General features: G+C 34.9%; 4 protein-coding genes across 5 annotated transcripts in view; 1 reads left to right on the forward strand and 3 right to left on the reverse strand.

The window, feature by feature from the left end:
- Positions 1–155: 155 nt before the first annotated feature.
- On the forward strand, positions 156–3,764 carry LOC102587919 (ribulose-1,5 bisphosphate carboxylase/oxygenase large subunit N-methyltransferase, chloroplastic). Its single transcript, XM_006348692.2, has 6 exons — positions 156–740; positions 975–1,003; positions 1,819–2,030; positions 2,242–2,367; positions 2,564–2,971; positions 3,160–3,764. The coding sequence occupies exons 1-6, from the start codon at positions 265–267 to the stop codon at positions 3,373–3,375; spliced, it is 1,467 nt and encodes a 488-aa protein (XP_006348754.1). The 5' UTR covers positions 156–264; the 3' UTR covers positions 3,376–3,764.
- A 3,437-nt stretch (positions 3,765–7,201) lies between these two features.
- On the reverse strand, positions 7,202–8,070 carry LOC102588242 (transcription elongation factor SPT5-like). Its single transcript, XM_006348693.2, has one exon. The coding sequence runs from the start codon at positions 7,956–7,958 to the stop codon at positions 7,521–7,523; it is 438 nt and encodes a 145-aa protein (XP_006348755.1). The 5' UTR covers positions 7,959–8,070; the 3' UTR covers positions 7,202–7,520.
- A 272-nt stretch (positions 8,071–8,342) lies between these two features.
- LOC102588577 (phosphate transporter PHO1 homolog 10) lies at positions 8,343–15,094 on the reverse strand. The gene is made up of 14 exons (XM_006348694.2): positions 14,922–15,094; positions 13,590–14,233; positions 12,566–12,902; positions 12,400–12,448; positions 11,917–11,988; positions 11,663–11,792; positions 11,395–11,515; positions 11,021–11,273; positions 10,840–10,944; positions 10,705–10,749; positions 10,469–10,618; positions 9,319–9,597; positions 9,097–9,233; positions 8,343–8,891 (listed from the first exon to the last, which is right to left on the reverse strand). Exons 2-14 carry the CDS (start codon positions 14,149–14,151, stop codon positions 8,789–8,791), a joined length of 2,343 nt encoding a protein of 780 aa, XP_006348756.1. The 5' UTR covers positions 14,152–14,233; positions 14,922–15,094; the 3' UTR covers positions 8,343–8,788.
- Positions 15,095–18,408: 3,314 nt separating this feature from the next.
- Positions 18,409–21,479, reverse strand: part of LOC102589553 (uncharacterized) — a 12,092-nt gene continuing 9,021 nt past the window's right edge. Inside the window, exons 2-3 of one of the 2 annotated variants that reach the window (XM_006348696.2) lie at positions 20,053–20,126; positions 18,409–19,115 (exon numbers count right to left, since the gene is read on the reverse strand). In XM_006348696.2, coding sequence (XP_006348758.1) covers positions 19,034–19,115; positions 20,053–20,126 — 156 coding nt within the window. In that variant the 3' untranslated portion in view covers positions 18,409–19,033. Of the gene's footprint in view, positions 19,116–19,612; positions 20,127–21,479 lie in introns of both variants that reach the window. The other variant, XR_001473590.1, reaches the window with a different exon arrangement.

Genomic DNA, 21,479 nt, shown 5'->3' on the forward strand with positions numbered 1-21,479 from the left:
AAATAGCGAGGCAAACATAACAACTAATAATGAAAGTATTGCAGAGCCTACAAGAAAGGAATAATAACAACAAAATAATGTGATTATCGAAACACAATAAAAAAGATATTATGATAGATATTTTATTTTAATTAACTTAATAAAATAAGGAAGATAGAAAAGGTCTTGTCTTAACTGATTAACAACCTCATCTGGAAATCTAGTTACTCTGAAATCCAGTAGAACCAAACCAAGCTAGCTAAGAGGGAAACAAAGCTAGAACAAATGGCTTCTGTTTTCTCTTTACCCTCTTCATCTTTCCTCTGTCCACTCAAAACCACAAGATTCAGAACAAAGTTTCAATCTTTACACAGTTCCCCAAAACCATTCTTGATAAACTCACTTCAGTTAAAAGAACTTGACCCAAATATCCCAGAACCAGTCCAAACATTCTGGAAGTGGCTATGTGATGAAGGGGTTGTATCAGCAAAGACACCTGTAAAGCCAGGAATTGTACCAGAAGGTTTAGGATTAGTTGCTAAGAGAGATATAGCTAAAGGGGAGACAGTTCTAGAAGTTCCTAGAAGGTTCTGGATTAATCCAGATGCAGTTGCAGATACTGAAATTGGGAATGTGTGTACTGGATTGAAACCTTGGATTTCTGTTGCTCTTTTCTTGCTTAGAGAGAAATGGAGAGATGATTCAAAGTGGAAATATTACATGGCTGTTCTTCCAGAGTCTACTGATTCCACTATATATTGGTGGGTCTGCCTTCAATTTGCTTTTTTTTTTTTTTTTTTTTTTAATTTTATGAATAATTTTTGCTTGCTTTTCCCAAGGTAGGTGTAAGGTCTGCAGATTGAAGGCAGATTTTTGTGTAATTTTTGCTTCCGCTGACCTCACTTGTGTAATTACATTGGATATGTTGTTATGAAAAATTATTTTTGGAAGTTGTATTGCTGATGAAGGTTGCTTGATATGTTCTTCCAGTGCAGGTCTGAAGAGGAGCTTTCTGAGATTCAAGGTAATCTAATCTGCTTTACTATGTAAAATCAAAACCTTAAATAGGAAAATTGCAGATTTTTGTGTTCATTCACTGTGTGCCACGTGCCACCCACACCATCTGAGTATTTTATGGAAACCGAAGCCCACAACTAGCTTTCTTTTTGTATGTGTGTGCTCGTAAGGGGAAGTAAATCGAGCTCCACGCCATTGTATAAACATTTTTGGACTGTGCAGTATGTAGAACTTAAACTCTAGTTTTATTACTTAAGTGCCTTGCCCTATGACAAAGTACTCTAAACTGCAGCCTTCCCCTTGTATCTCTACAAGAGTACGTTTTCACGCCTTAAACCCATGACCTTTAGGTTACCAAAGGAGCAACTGTATCATCGCGTCATGGCAAGTCCTAGTTGCTTATATTGTTAGTCTTAAAATTTTGGACTATTGAGAGTTATCATATGGTTACAGAATCTCTTGAAGTTTGTTTCCGGCTTTGGATGCAATATTTTATATGGTAGGCTAGTTTATTTTTTTTTGTTTTTTGAAACTGGTAATGTTGATATAGTAGGCTAGTTTATGGTTTTCATATAACCTATGGAATTGTGATCCCTTATGACTTAGTTAGAGATACTGGTAATGCCTTTGTATAGGGTTGTTACATGATTGTCTTGATTATATTCCATAATCAAATATGTAGAGCGTGATGGCATTTTCTCTAACGATGATGAAATTGCTTGTTGCTAGATAAGAAATGTGATGTCCCTTGTTTGATTAAGTGAGAATATGGGAGTTTCAGGTATTTGTGATTCATTTTGTTTGTCATGCTATCATTTACAGGGACTCAACTTTTAAGCACAACATTGAGTGTGAAAGATTATGTGCAAAATGAATTTCAAAAAGTGGAAGAAGAAGTCATACTTCCTAACAAGCAGCTTTTCCCTTTTCCCATAACCTTGGATGATTTCTTCTGGGCATTTGGAATGCTCAGATCAAGGGCATTTTCTCGTCTTCGGAATCAAAATCTTATTCTGGTTCCTTTTGCTGACCTGGTAAGATTTTAGGTAAATGAAAACTACTTAGATAAGCAATTGAAGTATTTTAATGATGACTGACTGCTCATAAGAAGCCTACAATGGTGAGGCTCTGGCTCTGTGCACCTGCAGTAAATGTTGTTAGAATTTCATTGTTATATAACATTTCATCATTTTTTTAGCTATGATGGATTGGTGAATAACGTTATACGAATGGTTTACTTATCAGACAAACCACAATGCCAGAGTGACCACAGAAGATCATGCCCATGAAGTTAGGGGACCAGCAGGTCTGTTCTCGTGGGATTTGTTATTTTCTTTACGAAGTCCATTGAAACTGAAGGCTGGAGACCAGGTAAAGCATACTGAGTTCTTCAAAATTCAGAAACTATCTTCACTAGAGAACAAGTCATTCTGCTATTGTTCATTGAAAAGCTAATATTGTGAAAACAATTATTCATTACTTCCTATCTCATAATCACATGCATTATGTAGCATTTCAATTTGATCATCCGTTAATGAACAATAGCCAACTTGGTTGATTTTGACAGCTTTTCATCCAATATGACTTGAACAAAAGCAATGCTGATATGGCTCTTGACTATGGCTTCATCGAACCAAGTACTTCAGCTCGTGATGCATTTACGCTAACTTTGGAAATATCAGAGTCTGATGATTTTTATGAGGACAAGCTGGATATAGCAGAGTCAAATGGCCTAGGAGAAACTGCTTACTTTGACATAAAACTTGGACAATCTCTGCCCCCTTTTCTGATTCCATATCTAAGGCTGGTTGCCCTTAGTGGAACTGATGCTTTCCTACTAGAATCAATTTTCAGAAATGCTGTTTGGGGTCATCTTGAGTTACCTGTCAGCAGAGCAAATGAGGAGCTCATATGTAAAGTCGTACGAGATGCATGCAAATCTGCACTTTCAGCCTATCACACCACAATTGAAGAGGTATGTTTACATCACTAGTTAATTGTGTTACTAAGACATTGTCATTGCCTCTTGTCCTACTATATTTTAGTCGTCCATGTTTTCATTGTCGCCTTCCTTTAAAGCATTCTGCTAAATTCTATGGTATCTGGATTCTCAATCTTATGAATAAAACCACTTTATGGCATTGAACACAACAATGATTGTAGGATGAGAAACTGATGGAGAAAGGGAACCTCAGTTCAAGGCTTCAGATAGCAGTAGGGATAAGAGCAGGAGAGAAGAAGGTTTTACAACAAATTGACGATATCTTTAGAGAAAGAGAATTGGAACTAGATGAATTAGAATACTACCAAGAAAGGAGGCTTAAAGATCTTGGTCTTGTTGGAGAGCAAGGGGATATCATATTTTGGGAGCCAAAATAAAGACTTCTGCTGATCTTATGATCTGTCTAGTTGAGTTATATTACAAGGTCAATTTTTATTTGATGTAAATAATGAAATTACGAGCAGTTTCTTATCGTCTTCTTGTGAAGATCCTCAAACATCAGAAGGAGAAAAGTTGAAAAAACAACCTCAGATATCTCTAGGATGTAGAATTTGATTGAGGAGATCACTATCTTCCTATTCGGTCTCTCATCTAAAGCTGTTATTTTTTTAAATGATTTTTCTGCACTTCTATGCTTCCTCACCCAGACCCCACTTGTGGGATTACACTAGGCATGTTATTGCTTGCTGTTCTATGCTTGTACTTTTAAACAGAAGAAGATGCACTAGAAAAGATGAATATATGGTCATCAAACTCAATTTAGCTATCTGATTTCTCAGCACACGATTCGGATTTGCTTCAAGCACCCTTTTTGGGCATGACATTTAGATAAATATTCAACAGTTACATCTCTTTGCTCCATATTTTAGAGCATTTGATTGTAGAAAGGGTTATATTCCTGTAAATAACTGTAGTATCAAGTACAATCAGCCCCGCCATTGGTCCCTCGTGACTGCCGGACTGCAGCTGTAAACTCATCCCATGTAAGTGTTCTGCTCTGATGCAAATCTAATAGCTCTATCAGGCATGTCAAATGCCTTTATGATGGTTGTTAATGTTATGGAATCGCGATTTCCCCGGGTTCTAGCAGCATTTCCTTTACCAGCTGATATTTAAGCACATAATCATAGCCATGCCAGTCACATAATTAGTACTAGCAGATAATGAAACAACTAACTAGAAAAAGGAAGAAAGAACAACATTTTCTTTTTTCTTCTATTAAGCATAATTAATCCCTTTATCCCCAAGTGCTCTCCCACATCGTTGATAAGTATAGCTATTTGCCTCTTTATTTTTGCAAGAAGCAGTGTTCACATTGCCGAGCTCAGTAGCGTGGGCTTGTAACTCAAGTGAGGGCATTAGTGTGGTGGAATGTTGAGCATGTTCAGAAGGTAGGGCTTGTGTAACAATTCTCTGGCCTGCCCTGTCCAAGCACAGAGTTGGGTCTTGTGGTCCAAGCGAAGGCTTGGGCTGCTGGGCTCCTAAAGTGGGGTGGACTGCGTGAGGCTGGTTTCACAGAGCAACGAATAGCTCCCGCTCTGTGCAGTGGAAGGATAACAGGCCAGTGTCATACAAGTTCATTTGAATGTCTGATGGGCTGCTCTAATTAAACCACCACGTTTTTGGGCTTGATTTCTAATTCTAGCAAGTTACAGTAATCTTTTTGTTTATCCTTTTTGTTTCAGGAAAATAGGGAAGTAAAATGTTACAAAACGCCAAAGTAACTTGGCTTTTCTTTTTTTACGATAAGGAGCTTTCAAAAATGATTATAGTTTGAGCTTAACTAGAATTCGATAGTTACAGTTGACATAATTATGATCCATAACTACATGTAAGAAGTAGGAGAGAGGTGATCGAGATTTGAGAGAGGATGAACACATGTTGTATTCATTGTATCATAAATACAATTGATTTGTATCAAATGTATTTGTTCCTTGTGTATTCACTCAATATCAACAAACACAACTTGTATCAACAAATTACAAGCATATATGTTTGATTTCCCACCTTGTTATCTCCTCCCAAATTTCCCCTACCCCTGCGAGTGATTTGGTTTGACGGGCAAAATTGTGTTATGTCCAATTACCCCACAAGTCAGCCGCTATTAGGCAATGAGAATGATATACGCAACCAGAGGCAAAGAGATACAATACACAATATAAGCAAATTTAAAAAAAAAACATTGTCATTTCGAGTCTCAGAACCAAATGAAACTGAATATTTACAAACATCAGACTGCTAAGAGCAGCTCAAAAACACATGGACAGAGATGGAAAGGTTGGTTGAAATGAGGGCATTATACAGATTTTGGGACAAAATCCTCAAACGGTCTCCAGAGCCTGAAGGATATAAGCCAATCCACAAGTAGAGCAAGAACACACAAGAATCTCAACTCAAAGATAAGCCAATCAGGGTAAATCATGATTGCCACGAAGCAAAACAATGATACACAGTATTAATAGTTCAATATGACTAGGTCATAGACCAGCAAAACTAAGATCGAAAGAGCTGTTTAAGATGCAAGCACCAAAAAGGATAAATAGCAAGTAAAATAGACCATATTGTAGCTTCTAGCATACCACAGCACCAGATTGCACACAACACAAAATGAAAATACGACTATGACAGGGACAAATTGATGAACTCTGTAGTATACATGACATTGGAAGTATGCAGCCAGGGAGGGGAATTTGAATTTCTGTTCATATCAGTTCACAGGTATTGCATTGGTATTTTGTATGATGGTCGTTACGGATAGCCTCATCTGTAAGAAAAATAAAATTTTAATGTGTTTGGAGCACAACAGGAGCAGATCTCTTGAAACGCTACTTCATAATGTAAACAAACTATCTTCTTCTAAAAAGGAGAAGGTAAGAGAGATGCGAGCTATCTAAAAGATGATGAGATTCAATCAACAAGGAAGAAATGAGATATAATGAGCTAAAGAGATTAAAGAACCTAAGCAAAAGTCATATGAAGAGCACTAACATAAGCCCCAGTTTATCAGCTAATCTGCTTGATACACACTTCCTGGAGCACAGTGCTGAATGCAGGTGTAATGTTAAGCAGCAGTAAAAGCCTAACCATATTTTTCCAACATAAAACGGCATTTTCCTCTGGGTATGGGAACATATATTCTCCTCGGAATATCTGGTTGTGAAGCAGCGCAACAGGATGCACTTCTTTTTATAGTACAGTGCAGAGGACAACATCAGTGGCTTAAAATGCATTGCACATGCAGATACCAACCATTATGACGATATCATGGAACCTTTTGGTAGCATACATTACAAAAGATCAAGCGATTAACAGCAGCAGCAGGATACAACCAAAAACCTACTTCATTTGTACTGTCAAGTCTTCAAACGAAATCAATAAAAGCTATAGATGGTAAGGATGTATATATTTACAGTTTAGGAACTTGAGATTCTTGGAGGCAACAGCACTGAAAGACTGGGTCTACCCTTTACTTTTTCTGGCGTACTATATTCACAATTTGTCTTCAGTCCAACAATTGAAAAAACAAAAACTCATGTACTGCAACGGATAAGCAAAGAAGTTGAGTTGATATCAAAGACTCAAACTTTATCAGTATTAGGAAAGGTAACTTTTGTTAAGCAAGAACCTTTAGAACCACATAGTTTGTCTTTTAGAAAACTTAAATTGTCTAAAACATGGGATTGATGTCATTGACGAGTAAATAGAACAATGTCTCACTTTATTATACCATATTAATATTAAGATAACTTTGATAAGATATATGACTGGCTCATGGATCTTAACAACTGATAGTAGAATGTAACAAGATGCAATAACATTACCGTAGCTCTACAAATGCAATATTGCATTCTTATCTTGCTCAGTCTGTTTCCAGCTGAACACACAGAAAATAGAGAGTTATCTCACTGGTCTTCAAAAGATTCAAACCAATAACCAATTACCAACTAGTACTCAGATCAAATTTCTTTTGAGACAGTTGAAAGTCAAAACCTTGCAGAAAAAAAAGAAATAGATACTCCAAAACTGATGAAGAATACAGATAGGTCAATCCATCTGATTTTCCTTAATGCATCCACACTTTTTTCCTCAGAATTAATGCATTTACACATAAATCAACAACTAATATACTAATTCCAACAGCAATAAACTAACATCAAATTCTTATTTATCGAAAAAAAAAAGACAGAAATTGCAGATCAAGAGTTGAAGGTCATAGCTGGAAGATTTCTTCTGCTCATTCCAGCATCATTATATCATAAATCAGAAGAAACTATAGTTTACACCAAATTTTGCTGAGTATACAAAAGATGCAAGACAAATGCAACTAATTATTCAGTTCATGAGAAACCATATAATGTTAAAATTTGAGGCAACTTCAGTACAATTATTGGACTATTCTCTTCCCTCAATTCAAAAGAATCTCCCAGTTTCCACTTTTTAATTATCAAAATCACCTATAACATCCCAAGCAAAAAATATCATTTTTTTTCTGATTCTGCAGACTTACTAGCCTCTGCTTTAACTAAGAAGTATTTGAACTCCCTTCCAATTTGGTGTCTGATCCGGTGTCGTTGCCTTCATTTCCTTGCTCCTTCTGCTTCTCCTTCTCCTTCTCCAATTCAGCCTCTGCAGCTTTCTCAGCTTGTAATATAGGAGCATAATAGTCAGAGTGCACCTCCATACACTTCTTCAAAGCAGAAGTAACCTCAAAACACTTTTCCACTATATCCTCTTTGTTCTTCTCCCCCTCTTCAATACATTTTTCCCAGTCAATAAAAGAGTCTTTACAACCTCCCCCTTTCATAAACAAGCAAAAGCCACATTCACCCTCCTCCTCTTCTTCCTCATCGTTTCCAATTTCTTCTTGGTCTTCCTCCTTAGGTTTTTGGGTTTCATCCGTTTCAGCTTGATGGGTCTCTTCAATTTCAGATTTTGATTCGTGGGTCGGTGAGGAAGACATGGTGAGGATTGTTGAATTTGGGGGAGCTAGGGTTTGAATCTGAAAGCATGCAAGTAAAGTTTCCCAGGCTGCTCATAAACCTCTTCTTAAACCCTTTTTTATTACTTTTAGGACATTATTTATTCATTTATTTAGAAGAAAGTCAGGTCAATGAAAATTATTAATGCCAAATAAAAGAACTGTTTTTTTTTTTCCAGGGTTGGCACAACATGACAAGACAACTAGTATCTTCTAGATAAAAAAAAAAAATTACCCCTAGCAATGGAAAAGGAAAATACGGCTTGCTAAATGGTTTAAAATCGTCCACAAAAGGAATGTCATAACATATGAAGTTTGGGAACATAACAATATATTAGCTCAATGAATTTGGTAGCCTAATGCCATTAGATATGTTTGATTTTTCTTCTTCTTATTGATCATTCACTTGGTTATGTAGTTCGAAATCATTCTCAATTATGAACAAATGCAACACGTGTGATAGTATTCACTATCTTCGACTTGAATAATATACAATCAAGAAATTTTTAAAACTAGTATATTCTCAACAATGTATTCTTTCTCTCCCTCCTTGTCACTGCACATCTTGCCTTGTTCTGAAATCTGCCTGGTTTTTTGTGTGTGAAAATTAAGCTCTTTCACACGCGTTCTACTCTTGGTGTCTACCTTTAAGCCCAGAAATGTAACAACTTCTTGAGCTTAGATAGCAAATGTTGTATATCAGACAACATTTGACATGTGAACTCTTCATGATGAATGACATTTGCCGTTTGCTAAAGTTTGGCAGTTGCTAGCACTCTGATAAGGTAATGGGGATAGATAAATGTTCATCTTTATTCTTCTTTGTGATCATCCTCTTCATGGTACGCGAAAGGAAGTGGTACTGACTTGAATGCCCGGTATTTCCCCACATTGTTCAGGTGCTCATTTTCCAACCTGATAAATTACAATGTATATATCTCAGTTCACGTACAATTATCAACAAGATTGTACATGGACAGCAGAACTGCTGTGAGCTGTCCAATGTTAATTCACAGAACTTCAAAGATGATAGATACGTCAATACACAGTTTTTCTGCAAGTCATTATAAGTTGGGAAAAACTGATCCAAAAGAAAATGTGGCATGAGAGATTGCAATACCTGAAAAAATTCCACATGCCACGTCGAATCACTTCTAAGCAAGCAAATATGCTTGAGACAGTACTTCCTTGCAAAGAGTGCACGTTGAATCTTAATACCAGTTGTAGCCAGGCAAATCTGAGCAAAACATCCAAGACCTGTGAGAACAAAAAAGTTAAAAAGAGTAGGTAATAGCTCATCTTAAAATGAATTGGAACAACTTTATTGTCATATGGAAGTTACCATGGCTGTGAAGTATATACTTTTATGGTGCAGTATGAGCTTATCCCGCAAGAACTTGTTCTTGGACTTCCTTCTCAACAGCCCCCAATCGACAACTATATCCCAGTATGTGTTGAAAAGAGTTGTGATAAGTGAGCTCAGTATAACCAACACCTCCCAAGTCAAACTCTTTCTCAGTACATAAGCTGTTTTAATAACGACTGCCAGAATTGTCAAAAAGTATCTCAAGCCATTGTATGCCTGTGCTTGATCCTTTTCTTCAAACAGTCGACGGACACACTACAGTGAAAGCATAAGCATCTTTAAGTCTACTGTAAAGGAAAAAGATTCCATTCTTGAGTGTTGAAAGAAATGGCATAAAGATACTATTAAGTTATATACAGTTGTCCCACATGGGTTATGTAAGAACTTTCAAAGGTGTATATATAATATTTAACTTCCATCCTTTGCTTAAAGGTTTTGAGTTGAATGTTATATTCTTTCACATGTTATCGGAGCTAAAATTTGCAAACCCATATTAGTTTGACTAGCAGTAACAAAAATTGAAGGAAAAGAAACTATAGGAGAAATACTACGACTACCAGTAACAGAAATTGAAGGAAAAGAAACTAGGAGAAATACTACGACCCAATATGGAAAGATAAACAAGACCCAACTCTACTACATAGTAACCTTCTACCCTAATTTGTACCCTCCACAACCTCCTATCTAAGGTCATGCTTTAGATGTGCAGATTCGTTCACAGATATCATAGGGGAATTCTAGGTTCAATGCTGATGAAAATTTCAATTTAGAAACCATTTACACCCTTAACCATGAGTCATTTCATTGCCGAGGCTTCAGTTTTCAGTAGAAGCAAGAGATATATGTTATTAGTACATTATGGAGAAGATTAAAATATATTAAGAGAAGCGAGTTCCTAACAGAAGATGATTTATGCTTAAAGCCACCAAGGATATAGCTGAGCAAGAGATGTTGGATTTTCATAAATTGTGAAAACAATCTAGAAGATGTCCCATGTCCTAGAAACAAAACACAGGCAGGGGGAATCACAAGAGATGAAAGGAGGATGGAAGATCCTTAGTGGCACTCATCTTTTCATATACACAATTTACAGTAATGAACTAACAATCAAAAGTTGTTGTCAAACCTGAAAAAACCGAAACCAATATGGTATGATAGCTAGAATGAAGTAAAATATGTTATAGACATTGTGACTTTGGCACATATTATGTCCATGCGAAGGTTTAATCCAAGTATAATAGCAAATGTAATACTCCAAACTCCTTATTGCTTCAACCTGTATTATGTAGGAAGTTAAAACCACTACAACAACTAAAAGACGAAGTAGAAACTAAACTGTACAATGTCAAGAAGTCACAGAACCTGGCTAGTCAGCTGGTCTGCTAGAAAGAAATCTGGAAGAGTAACCTGCACAAAATGAGAATTTAAAGAGAGAGTTAGCCCATCTGGATATAACTATATAGTTTTGATTTACGACTCATTATCTGTTGAATATACCTTGTAAAGAGGAGCACAGATACAGCGGAACACGCATCTTATAAGGAACCAACGACTTGAGCGATAAATGATGTTAAACGGGCAGAAAGTAATGGAAAGAAGTACCTGCATAGAGAATTATCTTTGGTGAAAGAAAGTAAATACAGTAGAACTGATCAGTCAGAAAGCTCTAAAATCTTACCATTATCAATCCCAGAGGAACATATTCAATATGTGTACCATACACTTCAGCTCTTGAATTCATGTGCAGATGCATCAGGAGAGCGGCAAGGACGAGCATTGCTAGACCATTGCTAAGAAGAAAGACTTCCCTATAGCTTAACTCGGTCCCTTGCTTGAAACCAAAGATAAATGCATAGTTGATTTTGTAGTGCCTCCAGAAATATATGTTTGCAGCATATAAAAGCATATGCAACACAATGTATGCATAAAAACTGCCAGACAATTCAAAACTCTTCTCTAGTCAAATTACAGGCTCAGGAAACCCCAAGTATGGTTTTTCATTATGCTGGTATTAGGTATATTCGCATAGAAAAGAGTTTAATCCTCCCTTACCTGTAAAGTGGAACTATCTTGTCCAAATAAGAGGTGCCTTCATCTTTATCTATCAATTTTCTGTCATCTCTTAATAGAATTACAGCAACTAGTAGAGCAATTGAGCAACCAGAAAAGAAGCCTGAAAATTGTGAATGATAAAATTTGAAATAACGCGAAGGACCAAAATATAAAGGGTACTATAAAATGCAAAAAAGACGAGATCATATCTAAAAAAAAAAAATGACTGTTCAATCAGTTCTGTACAACATATATTTGTATTACTTGCCTGACATGAATGTTATACGATGTTTTTCTCTTTTATGCTTTGGCCGCAATATCTTCATACCTTCTCTGCGGTTCGACTGCGAAAAATGCTTGATGAAGGTGGTCTCCACCCTGTCCAGAAGACTGGTAACCTATAGAATGGCATGATACCATCAATGATGTAACAGTCAGTTTCAAGTAAAACACTATGATAAAATTCTCGTTTTTTTACAAGAACAACATAATCCTAATGGTGGAAGGATAGATCAGACTAACCTCCTCAGAGCTCCCAAGATAAGAGTTATCCACCATTTTCAAGTATGATCTTGCTGCTTTTCTAGATGTAATCTGCACTTGGGAAAAGGATCCAAAATTTCAGGATTTTAAGCTCCTTGGCTACAGACTGCAGCATTCCTGGAACTTGCTTAAAATGTTGCTTTCACTTATAGCTAATACTCCCTCCTTTACAATTTATTTGTCTTTCCTTTTTAATCGTTACAGAAAGATTGTCTCTTTCCTTTTTGGCTACTCTTTAATTTCAACTTTCCACGACATATTTTAAAACCACAAGATTAAAGGGCATTTTGGTATATTCTATATATCTTTATTTCAAGACTATAAGATTCAAAAGTCTTTTTTACTTTCTTAAACTCCGTGCCAAGTCAAAACCAGATAAATAAATTGAAACGGAAGGAGTATAATGTAAATGTAACTGAAAGGCAGGCTATTGAAATAAGCTTTTGGTTAGTGAAACCTAACCTTTTCATATTTTTTGAGGATCTTGGAGAACGCAGACAGGTTCATATAGCTGTTATAAGTTCATCCAAGAAGTAGCAGGCCAAATGCAGAGAGCCAGAAAATAATTAAATTGAAAGAATAATTTTGGAAAGGAAATTAAAGCAAGTCAGAATTTAGTTTGCACTACCTGAAGTGTTTTAGATGGCTAAGTTTTTGATAGAACTCAATGAAAATAAGCTTCAGCCTATGTTCAACCTTCTTTAGTTCCTCTTTCTTATAACTCAAATCATTCTCCTTGGATTCGCTCAAGACACCTCTTATAGTTGATATGGGACTTTCAAATGTATTAACAATCTTAACATGATCTAGGATTTCAAGAGGATCTGTTTTTTGTGAATCAGTATCTCTGTTCTCTCTTAAAGAATTGCGGTTGATGGGAAGCTTTGGATATGAAGCATTAGTCATAGAAACCTGTCTTCCATAAGTGGGGTCAAAACTTGGACTGACAGGCATATCATCTGTATCTGCACATTGACAGTGCAGAATCTGAAAATGCACTAGAACCAAATATACATAAACATCATCTGCCCAATCACACAATGAAGTGAAAGATAGTCGTAGAGTTGGGCTATGTAAGCAGATGTAAGCTGCAAGTACTAAGTTGAGATTGGACCTTGTAGCCAACTGAAGGCCAACTAAAATACAGAAGATGTGGTTTCTCTGGTAGAGCTTCAAGTACTACACTATTGAACTTTGTTGACCTTACCAAACATAGCATATTCACGCAGCTCTTACCATAATATCCAGGTTACGGTTACTTGCATAATTGTACTCCCTCTATTTCAATTTGTTTGTCTTACTTTCCTTTTTAGTCTGTCTCTTTCCATTTTTTTGGGCAAGATTAAAAGACATTTTAGTACATTCTACATGACTTTCTTTATTTTTTCTTAAACTCCGGGGTAAGTCAAAAGCAGACAAACAAATTGAAATGGAAGGAGTATTATTTGATGAGTTACTGTTGGTTTGTCATTGAGTCTGCTCCGAAGGGGGATCAGCATCATGAAAATTCCAACTATCAATTTTATTGCTATATAGTTACTACCTGTTAAGCTCATAAACTCCTAATTAGAACATGTTAAAGAGTCATATTCTCTCAAAGTTGCACATCTAATATGTGAAATTCATGAAGTGGATTTGATCGAGTCCCTTACCTACAACTGTCATTCTGAGAGGAGATGTGATCCTCGAAGGTGTTGAATTGTTAATGTCCAAGGAAAGACTTTGAAGGGAAGGAAATGCATTGAAACCCGGATCCATTACCTTGATACGTAACGCGATCAAAGCATCCATCTGTTTATTCAGCAAAGTTACTTCCCTCATGACTTCATCCACCTTGTCCTTATAGAAGGTATTAACCTTGTTGAATTCATGGTCTAGTTTGTCAAAGAAGCTAATTTCATTTTCTGCTCCTTCAGGAGATGCCAGGAACTTGGTTTTGTAAAATTTTCTGTAGTTTTCGTGTGGCACCGTGTTTACTGCTATCACCTGGTTCTCAATATCACTAGTATTCTGAACACTGCCTTGTAGATTTAGACCACTAAAGTTGCGATACAATGCCAACCTCTGATCTAAAGATGTTGCAGGCGTTGGATGCTGATTGCTTTCCTTGAAACGGCGGATCTCCTGTAATATTTGTTTGAGTCCAGTGTAGTCCACATAAGCTTCTATCCACTCTGGGACCATTTCCTTTTTGAATTCCTTACCAAACTTCATTCTTGAATGTTATAAGTATCTGTTTACGATCAAAATTTATACTCTTTATGGAAAGCAAACGCCTGACTGTTGGGGGATATTTCTGCAAGATTCCAAATATGTGTGCCATTAAAAAGTGATACAGAAAATGACAAGTGCACATCCAATAATTAGCATGATCACAAAGAAAGATTCCAGCTTTCAATTAAGTCATAATATCCAAGATGATAGATTAGGAAGAAAATGTGAAAAGGCAAGCAAAGATATAAACAAACAAACAAAGTGTCTGTCCTCCCTTGCACAAATTAAATAACAAAGAGATAAGTTAATGTTTTGGTATGGTTGGAAGTAATGTTACTTGACACCGATATGGCAGGCTGCTAAACATGCATTTAAACACTAGTACAGGCTAAAATTTGGAGTTTGCAATCCATTTTTAGATAACCAGGGACTTGTAATCCACAATCTATTTATGACCATATACAATCAATCTGCAACTCATACTTTTTTTCTCGAATATTTTCAACTTTCAACTTACTGGTAATAAGAAGCAATCTCTCAAACTAACTGAACCAGCAGAAATATGGAGAAGCTAATTACCATAAATCCAATGTTCCTCCATCAACACACTTTCTACCCATTCAACACATTACATCACTGATATGCAGAGTAACAAAACGCAAATAACTTTTAAAAAAATTACTAAACTTTAGCTAAACCAACAATCTCCTGAAATACCCAAGTCATCAGAATTCAAGAAGCTATATTAGGGGATCTTAATTATAACTTACCTCAATAATTTTGATTCCCCACCTTATAATCCCGTCCTCCACTAACAAGCTTATAGTAGCAATTAGTATGTACAAATATATCGTTAAGCGGATAACTAATAGTGCTTCATTTGCCTAATAAGGTGATCTAAAGACGTGACCTACTAAGCTCAGAATTAGATCACGCCCAAGATAAATGAGAAAACTATTAATCCTCTTCTAAGCTAGAAAAAGATATATACATATAAGAAATAAAGTTATGTGTATATTTATATATTAATTATTTTGTGGAAACTATACAAATTAAAAACCCATGCATGATATATTATACAACATAATTTAGAAATGAGTCGGTGTACCTTTTTTTTTCTCGCTATGTGATGCAGAAACTTGGAAGAGCTGATGATAAACAACTTTTACCAATTTATAATTTTGGATTTTGGTTTGCTTGTGTTAACAAACAAACGTCAGCTGTAACGCGCTGGTTTAGTTAGTTATCATCCGTAAATCTCAGCGTATTACACGTGGAATATACTATGATCATTAATAAGTGTTTCTATTTTTATTTTTATTCTTTAAAATATTTTTATTACATCGAGGTAAGAAATAAGGCTAGAAAGAGAATCAAACTCTTATGTGAAGGTTACGTTAACACTATAATTGGTGTTTAATGCGTATATTTTCTCTAAATAGTGTTCGATATTTATATTAAGATCCAATTAAATATAAATTTATACGATATTTCTAGAGCATCATTTTAAGTTTTTTTTTAAAAAAAGTTCTCATTTCCAAAAGTTTTAATAGGGGAGTAAGGAATCAATCGAAAAGCCAGCGATTTTTCTGTTTCATCATATGTGGTGCGGAATTTGCTGCTCATTTTCCGGTCCTCATTTGATGCTATAGCAATTTTATACGCAACTTATTTGTCAAACATTCTCTTTTTTCATACCAAAAATAATTTAATAATTCTTTATTTCTCACGATAGGGGAAAAAATTGACTTTAGTTGGAATGTTTTAAAGTTAAAAGAGTTTTAAGTTTCATGTACTACTATAAAATATAATATAAAATAATTGTGATAGATTTCTTTAAGCTTTTCTTAAAGTCTGATGATATATTGAAAGTTTGGAAAATAAGTTAAATATTTGGATTAAGAAGTTGAGATTTAAATTTCAGTGAAGAATACTTATCAAAGGTATATAGTTTTATATCTTTAAAAATAGGAATCATGTGTACATGCAATCAAGTTATTTTTAAATTTAAATAATTATAGATAAACTTTGACAAGTATTTAAATGGGGATAGAAAGAGTAACTTTTTCCAAATGTCTTCCACAATTATTTTCTAAATTGGGTTTTGAAATATAGTATCGTGCACACAACATGACAATAGAGCATTTGTTTGTGCAATTGGTTTATGATAAACGTGATTTCTTTTTCGTATCAAAAATGACAAAAAAAAATTCTTTCACTAAAGAATTTTTTTTTTGAGATTTTAACTGTAATGAATTTCAATGTAATTTTACAAGTGAGCAAAATCTAAAAAGATGTAGAATATATAAAGACTTTATCCCTATCTTTTAAATATAGAAAGACTATCGATATAGAAAAATGAAAAGGATATTAACGCGTTACTTACACAAAGAGCTAAGTTGGAATGTGAAAATGTTATTGAGTATAATATTTGAATGTCAACTTGCTAATCCTTTAAAAAAAAAAAAACTTGTGGGTTACTTACATTAATTATTTCTTTAGAGACCTATAGGCTCTATATAGATGTATTTTTTTTTTCAACTCTCTCAACTGTATTTATGTTGGCAATGATATGTTACACTTATCATCTTATAAACTTATTTAAACAACATACATAGCTCACGTTAATCCTTATCCCAAAACAGCATATTCCTTCTGTAACCCCATTTGGTTGCAATATAGTATTATTATTATTTCTACATATGCTTGATTATCAAGTTTCTTCATCATACTTCTAGTTTTGCCTATTTTTGAAATTTTTTTGTTTGGGGGATAGATGTAGGAACGTGCATTTATAATATTGAACTTCTAAGATTATTAACGAACTTTAAAATAATTTATAGGGAAAATCACTTACGTGTACAATTTTTAAAAAATATTTACGATATTTGTCAACATTATTCTTTTAACCATATATAACAATTTGGCTGAATGACAATATTACTAAAAGTTGTGAATGACAGCAATTTTTGCTAAGTTTAAAGGAACAAAATTGTTTTAAGCAAGTATTGCTAAAAGTTGACAAAAATGGTAATAAATTAAAAGTATACTTAAAAGTGGTAATTATTAAATAAAAGACTTCACTTATGTAATTTTTCCTAATTTTTATAACTATAAGAGGTCGTGACAGAGTGGTAAGTATTCATTCATTTTTAATTAGAGGCTAGAGGTGTTGAATCGAGCCCTAGATATGAATCACTTTTGGTAGAGAACATTGATTTAGAGCCCGTTTGGATTGACTTTAAAAAAGTAGCTTTTAAGTCAAAAATAAAATGTCAAACTGAAATGATTTTTTTAAGTCTAAAAATAAGAAGTAGGGGGAGACCTACTTTTGTTTTTTTGACTTATTTTAAGTCATTTTAAACTTATTTTAAGTCACTTTTGACATTGCCAAACACTTCCTAACTAATTTGAAGTCATTTTTGACCTGTTTTAAGTTATTTTTTATATTTGTCAAACACTTCTAGAAGTTAAAAACTGACTTAAAAGTAGGTTTGACCAACTTTCAATGCAAATCAGGATTAGTTGGGTCCCAAAACGAATATCAGACATCAAGTAGAAAACAAAAACGTACGATATAATTTAAAGTTGAGGGCATTACATAAGATTTAATTCTTATTTTGGATAATCATGATGTGTAAAAGACACATAATCCATGCAGCTTGTTGCTTTATTGTCAATAAATAGATATTCAAATCATATAATGCAAGTCAATAAGCAATCCTACAAGGTCCTATTAATTGGTCTCCATATTCTTTGCAACTATTTATGTCTACGTTTGTGTGCTTGTTATATTATTTAAATTTATATATAAAACTACCAATATAAATGTTGGGTTATAAAAAATAGTGGTAGATTATCTCTTCAAAAAACTATTACATTATTTTTGGACAAACAAGCTTGTAACGTCAAAATCTCTTTCCAAAGCAATCAAGTTCCAACTTTTTATACAACATGCCCAGTGACTAGTGTAATTCCACACATGGAGTTTGGAGATGGTAAAGCTACGTAGACCTTACCCTTAATTCATGGAGATAGAGACACTGTTTCTAAAAGACCCTTAGCTCGAGTGCAACAAATCAAATTAGTTATGAAAAACAATACCCTATTAACTCTTGAAAAAAATGTAGTGTTTATCCTATTTACACAGTACTATTTTCCGACAAAGAGAATCCAATTGAAGCAAGTTTGAACCATGTAATTCCACCACCACAAGGTGAAACAAATTCAAATCACAACTCAACAACTGAAAGATAAGACATCAAAATTCATAAATATTTCAAAGAATAATTTCTGATATGTTTTGCATGGGAAACAAAATCCAACCTTTCAATAGCATAAACATAGTTTATCAGCTTCAACTAGGCTGATTGTTTCTCATACATACCGCGCGCTTACAAACGCCATAGAGGAAGAACAAATCCTTCAACAAAAGAACTCAAATAAGAAACTAAGAGTGATGAGAATGCTACAGATATGAAACTTTCATACTCAACGGTGCAACTTCACAAAGTACATGAACAGTTCTGATAGTCACGGAGAACAGACGATCTTGATGTATGTTCTTGCTTGTTCGCTCAGGGGAGCATCAGGAATTTTTGTTCCGGAGTAATGAATGTGAAAGAGCTAAGTGCTCTAGTCTCCGAATTCTAATGCTTTGTGATTTTCAAGAACTAGTCGTCGTCATCAATCAAAGGGAAGACTTAGAAGAAATAAAACTAATATAGTGCTACTTAAACATGCAAAACAGGTTCTTCAGCAAGAGGCCTATGCTATTGTGCAGCCATGGTGCATATTTAAACTTCTTTCTTTCAAACAAAAAAAGATTCTACCAGAACAACAAAGTTGATGAAATTATGTTGGATGCTCCACTTCAAGTTGATCAACTGTTGGAACTATTCTCATCACCAGGCTTGATTCCACTGCAGCAAAAGAAATGTGGTAATTTGGCCCGACCGCAGACCCTGCAAGTTTATTTGCAAGCAGAAGGATGTTAAGAGAATTAGCATGGAAAAGTGTAGACCTTAGATAGAAGACCAACAAAGAAAAATGGGACTGGGAGCAAAACAAAAATCGTTGCATTAGACAAGAAAATGAAACATGACATTAAGCAATTGTCTTCCTTACGGAGGACCAAGATAAACATCACGGTGACACATCTGAATCACAAAATTATACAGATCTTTCAAATATCATCAGTTAAATTTTTTAATCTCCTACTGAATCTTTCTTGTGTCAACAATCATAATCTTATTGTTTAACAATCATTCAAGCAAGATGTTACCTTGGAACAAATCATACTTGAAACCCACCAATTTGGGAGAACAATTTTAGAAGCATATGGTTAGTCTGACTCCTGAGCTAAGATCAGACAGCCGAATAAAATCTCATAGACTCACTCCATTGGATAGCCAATGCAAGCTCAAAAATGGGATATTTGACGAAAGAAAAATACTGTTACCTTTTTGTCGATCTTTTTTCAATTTATGGGTAGCCCAAGTACACTTTTACTCTTTCATTGCCTTTTTTCCAAGGAGTTCTTCCCCTATCAAAACTTCCCTTGAGACAGAGACACGTAGTCCGACTTTCATGCTAGTTTTTGTTCCAACATGAAAGTTCCATTACAGGGAAAGACAATCTACTATAGTACGTTTTTTGTGCCGAGCCTTGCTTTGGTCTCTGGTTTTGAAAGTGGGAGACATAATAATATTTCAGAAGCACCAAGAAAGACATACATATGTCGACATATCCAATCTTCTGTTGTTTACAAGCTAAATAGAAAATTCAGGGTTTTCACTTACTAGCTAAACATTTCATTCTTCAATATGTTTCAATTGAGATTAATTTATGGGAAGAAGCAAAAGATTTATCTATTCCTTTTTGATGGCATAAAGCTCTTACTTGCACCGCATAATCACTGGCACTGGTTTTAGAGCCTTTGGTCCATTTCTTATGCCTCTCTTATGAGGGGAAACCTGTATGATCAAGCATATCCTATCAGCATAACAAAATGTGAACTATATGTAACATGTATACACATATGCACTCTCTCGGTGTCACACAAGTGTGGGAGCAAATGCAACCTCACAGCATAAGCATTACATCCATCTACACATGTGGAAATTTAAACAAGTGCCCCAAGCTGGCATGCACTATGCAAAAAAACACAAAGAAAAGGGTCAATGAGGTAGTCTAATTGACAAGGCTCCAACTTGTTAGATAAAGATTCAGAATTTCAACATTCCTTTTTGTGTAGGTAGTTGGATCAATTCTTCAGGAAACTTAATGTTACACACTGTACATTTTTGCAGACATTTCATGTGGAATATGCACAAGCAAGCAGAAAACCCCTCTTCATGAATAACTTATTAAAGTGTGAAAGGTTATCAATCTTGCTGCCAATTATTAACAAAAAGTCGGGAGACACATATATGTGGAGGCCTCCTCAAAGCCACGAGTTTACCAGAATTCAGTTTACAGTCAAAGGGTAGCTAAGATCAGAGTAGGCACTTAGCTAAATTGTTATTAATTGTGAATAAATAGCCAAAATGTAAAGCTATTATACAGGAAAATCTTATTTCCGGGTTCTTAATTTAAGTCTCAACTCCATATTCTTGTATTTACTGAAATCCGAGTATCCCCCAAAACCCCATTCTGACTGTTGCTAGCTTCCACAATATCCAAAAAAAAAAATAATAGTAGGAGGTGTGTCTTGCCCCAAGCAACTCCATTTTATGCTTTTAAGCTTAGTTTTACTACCTACTTTCATCTCTGGAACTGTCTGGAAATTTCCTGGTCAGATCCAAGCTTCGAGAATTGCAGGGGAACAAAGGCCAAAAGAAAACAAAGAGTAACTACACTTTATCTTAATCTCGTGTATTTTGCAAGGGGAATAGAGAAACTTAAGCCACTTACCAAATTTCGCCACCCACATAGTAAAGGCCCCAAATGCATTTACAGGACTTTGATATTCTTAGTGCTTCAATTAGAATGGATTTTTTCCCAGCCGTACTTATGTTCTCTGATTTTATTTCCCCAATAAAGATCATGATGGTAAGTACAATTACACAGAATTACAGAGAAGAAACAAATTCCAGGAGTAATCTCAAGGAATATGAACAGCTAGTTCAGGGGTTAAACCTGAGAATTCAGCTAGAGAGAAAATTGTAGAGAGAAGAAAACAATCTTATTATCAATGAATGAATGAATGTCAATGATCTAATACAATCCTTTTATAGGCTCCTAGAGATTGCTAAAACAATTAAAATCCACAGGTACAGTAATAACAAATTTTAACCATCTAATAGTGCTAACTGTTCTAACTAACT

This window comes from Solanum tuberosum, unplaced genomic scaffold (genome assembly GCF_000226075.1).
Source record: "Solanum tuberosum cultivar DM 1-3 516 R44 unplaced genomic scaffold, SolTub_3.0 scf00103, whole genome shotgun sequence".
In the NCBI taxonomy this organism is placed as follows: Eukaryota; Viridiplantae; Streptophyta; class Magnoliopsida; order Solanales; family Solanaceae; genus Solanum; species Solanum tuberosum.